Consider the following 13,596-nt stretch of genomic DNA (forward strand, 5'->3'; position numbering starts at 1 on the left):
TCAGGTTTAAAATACATAAACTGAAGAATGCAATGGAAAAGAATCAAATGTTCTATTTTCTAGAAAACCCATACAAAAGCATACTATTGTTAGTTTATTTCCCTTCAAAGCTCCGTAGAAGAAAGCTAATAGTCATTTTGAGATCTAATTCAAGACTTTCCTGCAGCAAGAAGTAAAATACTCTGCTTTATCTACAGGAGTTTTAGCAAACAGCATTGTGGTTTGGTTTATTTTTATGAATCCTCAATGAAACCTGTATTTTTAACTTCAAAAGCCTCCCCCCTCCCCCGCTAGGGGGGTGTCTCACTAATGAATTGGATATTACATGCCCCCCTCATGCTTCTGATAGAAGAGATTTCCCAAATTTGCTCCATCCAAAGTCTCTTTCTTTTGCCAGCTAGACATTTATCTGCTCTGTAAGACTGTGTTAATCAACCACTTAAGAAATGTGTTCAGGTTGTCATATGAGTGTTAGAGAAATCAGTGATTTTTAAGGTTGACTTAAAAAAAGACTGTTCTGATGCAAATATTCTAAGGGCACTTAGTATCCCAGTAAAAGATACATATGGAATAATTTTCACTTTAAATGATGAATGTTCCTGGTTTACTACTACGGAAAAAAATAAATAATATATTTCACTATTAAGTCAAATGAATAAATTGTTTCTAAGAATTGGGATGACGGTAAATATTGAAACGTAGCATTTTATTTTATGTAAAGGAAAAACTCATTGTGGAATTTCAGTAGTATGAGATACATGGAAATATTCAAATCCAGTTGCATCCTCTTGCTACAGAGCTTGTTAAATACACTTAACTACTTGATACTCAGATTTACTTTATGACCTGAACTGGTGCAGGGGTAAGAGGGTAATCTCTGGCTGTATTTTTGTATTTTGTGTAATGTTTTCATCTTCAATTTAGTTGAATTTTAAAACAATTGCATTATATCTGTAACTGTTTTGAACTGCTGTGCTTTTCGTGTACTGCATTTTTCAGACAGTAACTGTAAAAGCATCCTCTCATTTTATTAATAATAACATTTTTAAAGTATGGAGGACTGGTACCTAGACCTTAATGTCTGGAAAATACCTTTATTACAATTTTTTCATCTTTTTTGTGTTGCAGATGTACTTGTGAATAATAGATGGATGAAGATAGCTACTATGTAATCTTGTCTTTTAAAGTTCTGTGTTGTCCATCACTGAAGTAAAATACTTTTCTCATAGTTATGTTTCTGTTTCCTCCTTTGATCTCTTAGGCATTGACAAAAGATCCACAGGATTATCCTGACAAAAAAAGCTTGCCACATGTGCATGTTGCCATGTGGATAAACTCTCAAGGAGGCCGAAAGGTGAAGGCAGGAGACACAGTGTCATATATCATTTGTCAGGTAAAAATGTCTTTATAGTTAAATACTAGGTATTGTTTTGAGAGATGGCAAAGAAAACCAACTCAACTCCTGGAAAAAATGTTTTGGCATTTCTTTGTAGTGAGATTATGTTATAGTTCAAAATAGTCAGTTTTCTGTACTAAATTTAGTTTTATAGAGCCAGTAAGAACCATTGTGATCAGCTCAGCTCCTCTGGCTATTTCCATATAGTGGCTGATATAATTTCCCTGAATTAATTTCTGTTTGAAACTAGAACTTATTTTTAAGGAAAATATCCAGTCTTCATTTTAAGGAGAAGAAAATTCTGGTGATGAAGAACCTGTCATTCTTGGAAAGTTAATTGGTGGTGGTGGTTAAATAGTGTCATTGTTATTTTCAGTCTCAACCTGTGTCTTTTGAATTCATAGTCATTGGATCTGGCAGTACCTCTGTTGGATAGAGTAGGGAATTTGAGAAACTTTCTGTTTTCAGATGTTTATCCTATAAATGCTTATCATTATCTCATAAATATATACTCCACTTCAGATTTGCTATTAAAAAAAAAGTGCAGGTTGGATTAGATGGACCAAGGGATCTCTTATGCCAAACTGATGGACTTGGCAATGTGACTTCTACAGTGGACCATTATTTCAGCTCCCTCATTGTTAAAAACTGAAAGATACTGTATTTTATTTAATTGAAAGTTCTTAGCCTGGTGTGATGAAGCTGCCAAGACTTATGAGAGCTGGGCCATGGGTACGGCTGAGCAATGGCACAATACGAGAGAAGAATGTACTTGTTGAAAGAAGGGGGCTGAAGGAATTGCATTGTAATTATTTTTGCAAGGCAGCTGGATGAGCTGAATAGTCCTAAATTAATTTTGTTCTGAATACTAAGTTGTCTGAAAGGAGTAGGAGGGACCAATGGCTTGCAGTCTGTCTTTATTAGTGATGGGTTTTCAGTCCATGGTTGCTGACCCTATTGAAGCCAGTAGCTCATCTTAACTGAAAAATGAAAGTGTCATATGTTAATGCATTAGTTTTATTTTGCTGTAAAAAAGGCAAAAAAAGAGACTGTACTTAGCAAAAAATAAACTGTGGTACTCCCCCCTCTCCCCCCATCCCCATTCTATTACTGAATGCTTGCTAAAATACTACTTCAAGTTCTGCTCTAAGATTTTTGACACACATTAAAAATAAAATTTCCTGGTGTAGTTGTGGACTGGGAATAAGATTCTGCAGACTGAATGAGTTACGTTTTCCAGAAGAGTACCATCTTCTTCGAGTTGATACTTAATTCCTCCATGAATACTGTTTTCAATTTAATTATTGCCTTCCCAAATTGCATTATTTTCTCCTTGTCTTCCTCTTTCAAGTTGGAGAAGAATGTAATGTATACTCTAACCTCTGAGTGGTGTTTCTCTCTTGGCTTGAGATGTCACCATATGTTTCTTTCAGTATTTCCGAATATTTCAGAATTTGCTCTTTCAAATCGATACTGTTGCCTCTGTCATTTATTCGCATGCCAATGAACGATGGTCCATTCTCTGACCATTCATTCTATTTGTTTCTTTATAGAATCGAAGAACATAAATTTCCTAGCAAAACAGATATCGTTTTGATATCCACAACTTAGAATTTGCTTGTTGTGCAAAATAATAATGCTAGTTTAGTACAAAATGAATCCAAAATGCATGCCCTCTGCGTATTTTTAACTGGGCTGATGGTTACAATGCGTTTTCATTGTGTATTTCAGAATTGACAGATGGGACTGTTTACTCTGTCTACCCTTACTGATTTGCACGTGTAGGCTGCAATAATACAAGCTGGATTTACATTCTTGAACTTGCTAGTTGATGCCAGCATCAGCAGTGCAATTTTTTTTTACTGCTGCTGGGTTTGTATTGGATGCATAATAAATCAACCAGAAGACAGTGATTATGTAACAATTTTGCATTAAAATAATGCATAATATTTGAAGCATAATCCTTTGTATAGACTGAATGTGGATTTTACTTTTTTCACACTTTGTTTTGTATGTGTCTCCTGTCTTAGGATGGATCAGATCTCAGTGCCAGCCAGCGAGCGTATGCTCCAGAACAGTTGCAAAAGCAAGACAATCTTACTGTTGATACTCAGTACTACCTGTCACAGCAAATACATCCAGTAGTTGCTAGAATATGTGAACCCATAGACGGAATTGATTCTGTTCTTATTGCAACGTGGTTAGGTAAGTATTCTAAATTCAGTTTATTTAAAGAATTACAAAAGACAAAGTGAGAAGTTTTAATGTATTTTTCTTAACAGAAATGCTTCCCAAAATCAGTCTTTTTACAATGAACAATAGGTTGTGTTACACAGTCTATAGAAAGCAGCTTGGATTGTAAGTGTATTTCTATGACTTTTGCAGAATACCATTTTTCAGAAGGAGCTCATTAACATGAACTTAATCTTATAATCCTTGTTCAGAGTTGCAAAAATTTCCTGTTCATAAATGACAGCACTATTGCATGTCTTTGAGATTTTCTTAAGTTACTAAAGTAGTTCTGGAGCATGCATCCAGAACTAGCATTTTTCCAGAGAGAAACCCTAGCATCTCTAGCATCTTCCCAGGGAGAAAGCAGTCATAGTTATAATGAAAGGTTAGGAATTTTTAGTAGGGTGTAAGTGAAGACTTTTGTTTGCTAGAACTGACCTAGTGGATAATAGAAACATAAAACATTAGTAACAAGTCTTGCCTGCTCCATATGGAGAAATGAAGTGGCCAAAAAAAAAAAAAGGTGCTATAAAAAATGTGACTAATGCTAGTGACCGACAGAATCACCAGTTTTTATACAAATGAGCAACAGAGAATTGCTCTTGTTAGAGTTGTTTTTCCTCTTAAGAGGTTGTCAAAGGAATTAGAATTAGAGATTTTTCTGCCCAACTCTGATTGCCTCTGTCTTCTCCATTCTCTAGGCTTCTTACCTAGAAAGAAGTATAGGTGTTGAAAAATTGTTGACAGTTCTATCAGGTCTCTTTCCATGAAAATACAATGCTGTGTGTGTGATCCTTTTAGTGGTGTTTCCTCCCTAAAAGTGATTCACCAACAGACATGATTGATCTCCTTGATAAACGGAAATTTTGTGATTTGTATCCCACATCCAACAGAAGTTGGTAATCTTGCTGGCTGCTGAATCCTTGACCAGACTGTCCTCTCCCACAAGAAAACTTGAGAGAGTTGCACTGTATCAGTTTAATAATCTCCTGTTTGATGCTATGCCCATGTCTACAGGAAGTTCAGACCTGCAGAAATGTTTTTGTTCAGAATTTTGGAACACTCAAAGAAGAGTCAGTCCTCAGCATTTTGTGTTTAGGTAATGGCCAAGATCCAGGATTTGGTCACTTAAAACCAACTGGTAGCATGTTGCCTTCAGGACCGTTCACCTGGGACACTGCATCTCTGTAGCTTCCTTACTAACAGCAGGTTCTGCTCATTGTGGGCTTGCAGTTTGCACTTAAAATGTGTGCAAGTAAGTTCCTGTCTTGTCGCTTCTCAAGAAGCGTGATAGCCATGAAAGATCTTCATCTCCCAAGACAGTCTGTATAATGTGCAGCTTTTTCCATCTCCATTTCCAAGTTATCCGTTTAAAAAAAAAAAAAAAAAAAAGAGGACAGGAATTCTGCTTTTTCTGGGAGGCTGCAAGGGTATTTCTTGGAAGCATTCGATGTTGCAGTGTGTCCTCAACAGCTCTGGTGCTTTGAGGAGGTGTCAGCCCTGCTTCACACATGCAGGCTGACCATACAAATCATTCTGTTTATGTGGCAGGGCCTTGGTATACAACTTTCCCTTGATGTCAGAGTGGACTATGCGGTATGCCTGACTGAAAAGGTCAAGCACTCTTGGTTAGGTTGAAGCAGTTTAAAATAGGCGGTAAACTTATACTTCATTTAGGTAAAAGACAGGAAAGATTTCTGAAGCTAATTTATTTTATTTGGCAAAGATAGTTAGTCTTGTAGTGTTAAGCTCAAATTCAGACTTGTTCGTTATTCACAACAGGTTGGATTCTCAGAAAAGACTGGCTCCCTTCAGGCACCTAGATTAAGTGCCCAGATCTTGAGAACTGTGTGCCACTTGTTAGCATCTACTGTTTGCAAATGCCTATGCTGCTTTTTGCACTATAGTACGTTCAAGATGAAAATTTCTTTTATGGTCTATAATAGCATCATGCAGCTGAGAGTTTATTAATAGTCCGCAATTGTCAGTCTGAAAACCTGTATGTATCTATTACAATCTTAGATGTGAAATGTGTTCAGCTTGACCTTGCTGTGCTGTAAAAATGTTGTCTCCTTCTCCAGCTTTGTTTTCTTGGGAATGCTTAAATTGAGCTTGGGGGTGAAGTCAGGTCTTTTTCAAAACTTCTGCTCTACTTAGGTCTTTATATACAGCACTTAATCAGAGTCGTACATAAATCATTGCAAGCTGAAATTATCTTAGAGCTTTTTTTTAACAGTACTGGAGGGATAGTCAAGTGGTTTTGTTTCAAAGAAATTGAAAAGAGTTTACAAGATACAAAAGCGTACAAGATACTTCAGCCTAGCTTGCTAAAACAAGCAAACGTGGAAACTGTTTACTGTTCTGTGTTGCTAAGTTGGGCTTTTTTGCTTAGTATTTTCATCGTGTTACACATCCAAATTCCTGTCGTTTTTCCTATCTTGTGGCAAAAGAGCATGTTTTTCTGTTCTGAAGAAGAAAACTGGTGTTCTGGAGGATATCTAAGTGTCGTATCTGTGGACCAAAACTTGGTTGCATTCTCGTTATGTGTGTCTTCCTCCACCTGATCTGATTTATTGTGTTACGTAGGGTATGTGTCTGTATAGGGAGAATGGTTGTAGAAAAAAGATGTCTGTTTCATATTTAACAGAATCTCTTTATAAGGTGAATGTTTCATTGACATGTCACCGCATTAGTCTGAGTAGATAAAATTGAGCTCTGCTTAGGGAAGCTTGGCTCATATAAAAATGATGAAAAGTTCTTTGTTCTGTCTGTGCTCAAAGCAAGTTATTTTAAGCTATTTTAGACGCCGAAGAACAAAAGCAAATAACCACACCTAAAAATTGCAGAGAACTCCTTAAATATCATATTTATTCACTATGGAATCAAGCTGAAAATTGCCTTTTGTTTTTGGACATTGTAGGAGGTCTGCCTAGCCTTTGAGAGATGGGAATTCCTTGTTCCTAAAAACAGGAACCTCATGGGCATACTCCTGCATTCAGTCTCTTTTTCTTGAAGTTCTCAAGGAAAAGCAGTGACAAGATGAGGATTGTCAGGGTTTCTGAAACTAAGTAAAGTGTGCAATCTGATCAGTAATAATATTCAATAAATCTGATCTTCTAAAATGCTTGGAGACCTTACTTACTTCATCCTGAACATACCTGTAGCTTTTAAATGAAAAGAACTGTATTGGCAGAGCAATTCTCTTAACGTATTTAAAGTAAGGTTTTTTTGGTTGATACGTAAATACTGCTCCTTGTCTCAAAGAAAAATCACATCTTATTTCTGTGTTGTCAAAAGTATCTGAACATTATGGAAGCAGAGTCATTTAACCATGGGGTTTTTGTAGCTGTTAACTGCATAATATCATTTTCTCTAAATTATGGAAGTTGCTGACTGCTGTCCTAGACTGTGTCATGGTCTTCTGAAAGAGGTGTGTGCTGCTGCCTTACAGGTGGATGTGCATGTTGGTGCTCTGCGGATTGCTTGGCGTTTGGGCCTGCCTTAGGAAGGCTATCTAATTTTAGGGAGTCATTACTGGGTCCTGATGAGGCTTGTCATTAAGAGTACTTCCCAGTACCGGTTCCTCCTTCCACGCAGTGTCTGCATGTTAGCTGCTCCTTGTACCACCACCACCTTAAAGATAGTCTTTTTTTTCTTCTTCTTCTTCTTCTTCTTCTTCTTCTTCTTCTTCTTCTTCTTCTTCTTCGAGGGTCATTTAATAGGTGCCTTTAATACAGTATTTAGCAGCTACTCAGACTGACTCTCCTGACAGAAACCAGGACAGTTGTGGTCTCCTTGTGGCAGGCAGGAATTGCATCAGGTTCTGTCTTTTTTTTATTGGTTTTCTCATATTAGGGAGTGAAGTGAGAGGAGAATGATGGAAATTAAGATTAAAGAAATGACAAAACTTCATGACAGTACGGTAATAAACCCCAAAGTGAATGAATTTTGCTGTTTGTGGTCTAGCTGGGTTTTTTTGAGACGCTCTAGACCTGCTTAGAAACTGAGACTTGCTAAAGTGTATTGCGTGTTCTGACTGCGCAAGAGGCCGTTTTAAGGACCTCGTGCAGAAGGCACACTAGCTTGGCAGCGCAGGAGGATCTCTTTTTGAGAAAAATAAAAAAGCGTGTGTTTCCGAAGGGCACGCACGTGTGTTTCCTTGGCCGCCCAGGGTTAGATTCAGAGGGCGGCCGGCCCCGGCCCCGGCCCCGCGGCGTCGCCCTGACTGAAATGCGCGGCCGTAGCCTCGAGGTGGCAGTACCGGATGCCGTTTCCCTGCCTCTCACAAAATGTCTAACGGGCGAAGGTACAGGCGGGGAAACTTTCCGTGCTTCTCGACTAACCTGCGGTTGAAATACAAAATCCAGGGAAAAGCCCCCGGGCTTTGTTCAGCGGGCCGCGGGGAAACCGGCCAGCGTCCTGCCAAACATCTCCCCGGCGGCTGAGGCTCTGGGACACCCCTGCCTTGCTATGGGTTGCGCTTCCATTCCCTGGGGAGCGTGCAGGCGTGGGGATAAGAGTGTGCATGGAAAGACGTGTAAAAGCGATATGCAGAAATGTTATTTTTAAAATACTGCCATTAGTAAAATTTATTTGACCTTTTTTCAGTTTCTTGAGTGACCTCTTTTGCTTGCTAGTTAGTAAATTTTTTAATAATTCCATTAAATAATTCAGGAACAAGTCCTGGAACTTACTTTTATTATTTACTTTTGTCACACTAGGTTCATCAGCATATTTTTAATGTTACATTTCTTTGTCATGCATGCAACCTTGTGGTTTTGGCGAGGTTGGAAAGTTTACCTGTGGTGCAGGTAATTTAATGATAGCCCTGGAGATTTTCATGTCAGAGTGAGTCAAAGTCCCTTTGATTTTTCTTGATGTCATGGCAAAAAAGAAGAGTTCAAAGAAGTTCACTGATTAGTCTCATCCTATTCATTTAAAAATTACCAAAAACAGATTTCCCCCCACCCACCCATCCATCAGATAGTCCCTGTTTTGTTTACCAAGTAGAGTAATATGACCAGTGTGACCTGGTCTGAGAGGATACCAGTTAGTGTGCTGAAATGGATTAATTGAACCAACTAACTATTCCTGAAAGGAGATAATAGATAAAATAGGTCCCGATTCCACAAGATAATTAAGGTAGGCATGTTCTTTAAAAGCCTGGTTTGTAGTCCCTTTGATTTCACTGGGGCTGTTTGCACACCAAAAGTTAGATGTACAGTTTGAATCATCACAATATTTTTCCTGTTGTTTTCTCCAGCCAAAACAGCTAAGAAAGTTCAGAGATAGGTGTGATTTAAGTTCTTCCAATGAATAGCGCTTTTTTTTATGCTTATTTGCTGTCACTGGTTTTGACTGAATATTGAAAAAGTGCAGTTGTCTGAAGACCAGAATTTATCTCCTTTTGTCTTTTTATTTAGTGAACTACTTTGCTCTATATTTGCCTTTTGGGAAACAACTAAAGATAGATTTCTAGCTGAACTTTAATGGCATCTGTATCAGAAAGTTGCAACGATGTTTTTTCATTCCTCTTCTGAACTCAGAGAAAACTGAGAATTTTTGTTTGTATTCACCATTACTATCTTAGATCCAACCTACTGCATACTTAGTTGATTTTTTGCAAAATCTTAATACTAAACTCAAGTCCCCTTTCTAAACCTTTTATCTACTACCTGTGTGTTGCAGAACATACTCTTTGTTTTCTAAAACAGCAAATATATTACCAACCCTTTAAAAAAACAAACAAACAAACAAACAAAAAAACCCACCAGAAACCCAAAACCCCACAGTCTTTTGGGGGGGGCTACCGTATGTATTGGAGTGTGAAATAAGCTATTAGCAATGTTTTTTGCTTTGTTTGCTCTTCCTTTTAATGAATAGTAGAGAACTGTATTAAAAGTTTAAGAACCTCTTGGAAGTGCATTGACAATTGTTTCTTTTGATAAAATTAAATTTGGGAAGACTGATTAAATTTTAGTGGAAACCCTTATTCTATCAAGAATCAAATAAACTTATTCGGCAATGGAATTTTTACTTGTCCTTGAATTTGTTTTATAATTGCAAAATAAAAATTCAGAATAGCAATAGTAAAATCACACATATCAAATCTTTTATGTAAAGACAATCTATATCTGCCTGTATAACACAACTGTTTTGTATGTGCAATAATATTTGTCTAGTTTAACTGAATATTGTTCCCAAACGTCTTTAAGTCTCATGGTACTGTATACTAAGGTTAAGAAGAACTGTAAAATCTAGCTTCACTTTCTATTTGTAATCTTTCTTGCTCTTTATATAGTAATTATTACATTTGTTACTGAAATTTACACAAGATATGGGTTAATACATGGTAATCTGTTACTTGGCTTAATTAGTCTCTGTTAAAAATATTTTTTAAAGTGCTTTTCTTTGATCTTTTCTTCTTAATAATAAAGTAAGCCATAGTTTTCTGAACATTTTCTTCTACGTGCTGATTTGATTAATTTTTTTTTTTCTAGCATGTGCTATTTGCTAGAGTTAACAAAAAAACCTGTAAATGGGATACATGGACTTTTAAAAGGTTGCACATGACAAAGGATGACAAAACCCGTGGATTTTTATTAAGTTTACTTTGGCAGTCTTATTCCTAGGGCAGTGAACTTCGTGCTTGCTTGCTTATTTACTTATTTGTGGTTCAATCAGTATTTTTAGGATCTCTTTTGTGTATTTATTTGTTTAAAATCTTGAGTTCTGGCAATCAAAAATAAAGCATTTTGTCTCCAGCGCTGCCGTTTTAAATGCTGCTGCTGAATTTTAACCACTGCATTAGATTGAAACCTACATGCTGTTAACCACTGAGCCAAAATGAAATCGACCACTGCATTGAAATCAGAGTTGGCAGTTGTATACGGACTTGAAGGAGTTGGTAATAGCAGTGCACCCGCGTTTCTTTAATGGGGTTTTTATTCTCTGTTTTCAGTTTTAATGGTGCCATTTTGATTTAAAGACTGTTTCTTAATAACGATGCACATTTTTATTGAAATATTTTCAATGTAACTTAAGAAGAAAATAACAATAAAGCCATCCGTTAGGAGTGGTTTCCTCAGAAACAAAATGTTCTGTTGCATACTCCCATGATAATGCAGTGTGCTTGTTTTATTTATAAAGCAATCTTGCCTAAGAAGATAAGAAAGAAGATTTCTTCATGTTTCGTGAACCTTTATTTGTGGTTAAAAATTGTAAAATGTATTTATGTTTTATAGAGGAAGTTTTTCTAAGGAGAGATTTTCAGCTTCTGAATTTACATTTTGTAACTTTCTTTTGAGTCTGCTTCACCAAGCATATGAAAAATGAGCCTACTTGCATGGTTGACCTCTTAGTCTTTTGAAATTTTTGTTTCTTATTAATAGGACTGGATCCCTCCCAATTCAGAGTCCATCACCATTACCATAAAGATGAGGAGAATGATGCCTTGGTTGGTGGCCCAGCTCAGCTCACTGATGAGGAGAAATATAGAGATTGTGAAAGATTCAAGTTTTGCTGCCTCAAATGCGGAACAGAAAATATTTATGACAATGTCTTTGATGGTTCGGTTAGTTTTTTTTCTGTTTCATTTCTGTTCATCGGTGAGGGAGAAAAATACTTGTAGAGAGAATGGCTTTTCAGATAGGATTCATATGATGAAGGAGAAGATACCATATTGTTTGAGTCCTGCTATTTATAGCTTTGGAACAGAAATTTGCTGATAGGATAATGCTGAAATATTTTTCCCATTTTTGCATTTCAGCTGTGTCGTCTAGCAGAACATGCGAGATTATCTGGCTTCATTAATCTGTTTGCCCACAGTCGTGAATGAGTGTTGCTTTAACTTTTTAAGGAATCCTTATCTTAACACCTTAGTAACTTCCAGTTCTCTATTTAATGAAACTTTCTTATAGCAATGGCAATTTCTTATCCTAAATCATACTAATTGGAACAAAGTGTTTTTGAAATTTGTGTTTATCTTGCTACATCCCACCTCCCTTCTTGACAGTAAGGTTTTTCTGTGTTATCTTTCATTCCGTCTTTGTGTATTGAACATTAAAAGTCATAGGGGTACATTCTTGTTGAGAAGTTCTGCCAAAAAATGTATCTCTGACCTTGGATCACAACTTGAAATAGGGCCAAGTATTTAACTCTACAGCGATGTTATGTATGTATTAGTCACTGGCAAATTAGTGAGCTTCAGACTAGTGAAAACCTTGAAACTGAAAGCAAATAAATCTTTTATCTAAATTAAAAGTAATTATTTTAAGTTAATTTGGACAAACAGCAGATGTTTTGCATTTTTTTGAATCAAAATAAAGCAGTCTTGGAAGCAAGTAAGAGGAAAAGACACACAAATTGAGTGATACTTTGTGAATCCTTGACTTTTTGTTCATTACAGCTGTAAATAAGATAGTTAATTGCATGTAGACTTGACAACTTGCAGATGGGCTAGCTGGAGAGAAGTGGATGTCAAACTCCTTTAAAAAAGAAAAAAAAACAACCAAAAAAACCAATAAAAAAACCACCACCGAACAACAAAAGAAACCCCTAAACCAAACCAAAAAACCCCCCTCTATTCCACCTGGAATTATTTAGTGTTGTGGGTGGGGGTTTAGCAAAGATAGCTCACAAAAGCTAAGTTTTACCTTGAAAGAAAGTTTTCTAAAAGTTGTATAACTGTCCAACCTACCAGGTTGTTCTTACTTTAATGAGAATTCTACCAACTTGATTTCAGCTGTTCACGCATCACTTCCAGGTTCTGAAATTTTAATGTCAGGAGTTCAGAAGGTTTTGAAAGTAAGGGGAATGAGATGGTGTAAAACTGTAACAGCTATTCTTTGCACTTGGAGAAAATAAAATATGATCATGTCATTCTTGTTTAACGAGGTTTGTCTCTACAGCCCTATTGATAATTTCGTAATTGGTATCTATAAGGTTGATTTCAATGTTCTCATCAGTGGGCTCAGGCAGAATTTTGATGTCCCTGATAAAACAACAAAACTATGTTGTTTGGGCGGAGACAAGGGAGCATGATTTGTCCATAGATTAATGTTTTTACTCAACGTCATTTTTTGAATGATTAACTTCGTAGCAGGTGAAGAAGCATGTTCTCCAGAAGACCTTTCATTAAGAAGAGAATGGGAAAACTGTAGGTCAGAGAAGTCTTTATATGAGTGTGGCCAACTGTGATGGGAAGAAAGAAGGCCTAGATATTAGAGGCCCTTCAAGACTATTATTTTTAAAAAAAATGTATTATGTCTAAACTCCTGTGATAACTTCTGCTACCATCATCTGTTGTAATGATGGACGTTGTTTTTACACTTCTGTTTCCAGGGGCGATTTATTGAACCCAGCTTGCAAAGGTGCAGTAAGACTGAATGTGAAGAGCCTCCTTTCAACTATGTGGTTCAAATGAACAACAAATTACTGTTGGATATTAGACGCTACCTCAGAAAATACTATAATGTAAGTATTCAGAAAATATTCTGCCATATGAAATGAGTTTTCTAAGTGGTGCTGAGTTTTTAGTGACTGTCATGTTACTTTTTTTTTTTTGTATAGTCCAAGGTAATAGCATGCAATGTCAAAACCCAACTTTATGAAAATAAAAGAATCAATTAATGATTTCAAATACTAATTTAGAATGTTTGTTTTCTCAGTTCAGTGTCAAGGTAGTCAGATGTGTTTAAATTTTTGTAACTGTGTGTGTCAGCATTTTTACAGATGTAGTAGCACTCTGTTTTCCAGATTTTTAGACAAAGTGCAGAGTTGATTATCTTAATGCTTTTGACAAAACCTGTGAAGCCTATCAAATATGCAGATATCAATTTCTCATGTAATTGAAATCTGATTCTCTCCAACACAAATTGATGTATATTGTGTTACATTGTGAAAAGGAAAACTGAATGTAGCTCTGTAAAAATCCTTTGAAGGACAATAGGAAGGGAAATACTATGAAT

The 13,596-nt window shown here is 36.5% G+C and overlaps 1 protein-coding gene across 5 annotated transcripts in view; it reads left to right on the top strand.

The window, feature by feature from the left end:
• Positions 1–13,596, top strand: part of POLA1 (DNA polymerase alpha 1, catalytic subunit) — a 207,725-nt gene that overhangs the window by 84,225 nt on the left and 109,904 nt on the right. For all 5 annotated transcript variants that reach the window (XM_050905507.1, XM_050905517.1, XM_050905524.1 and 2 more), the window contains 4 exons: positions 1,262–1,393; positions 3,427–3,601; positions 11,020–11,201; positions 12,971–13,102. In XM_050905507.1, coding sequence (XP_050761464.1) covers positions 1,262–1,393; positions 3,427–3,601; positions 11,020–11,201; positions 12,971–13,102 — 621 coding nt within the window. The remainder of the gene's footprint in view (positions 1–1,261; positions 1,394–3,426; positions 3,602–11,019; positions 11,202–12,970; positions 13,103–13,596) is intronic.

This window comes from Gymnogyps californianus, chromosome 1 (assembly GCF_018139145.2).
Source record: "Gymnogyps californianus isolate 813 chromosome 1, ASM1813914v2, whole genome shotgun sequence".
Lineage (NCBI taxonomy): Eukaryota > Metazoa > Chordata > Aves > Accipitriformes > Cathartidae > Gymnogyps > Gymnogyps californianus.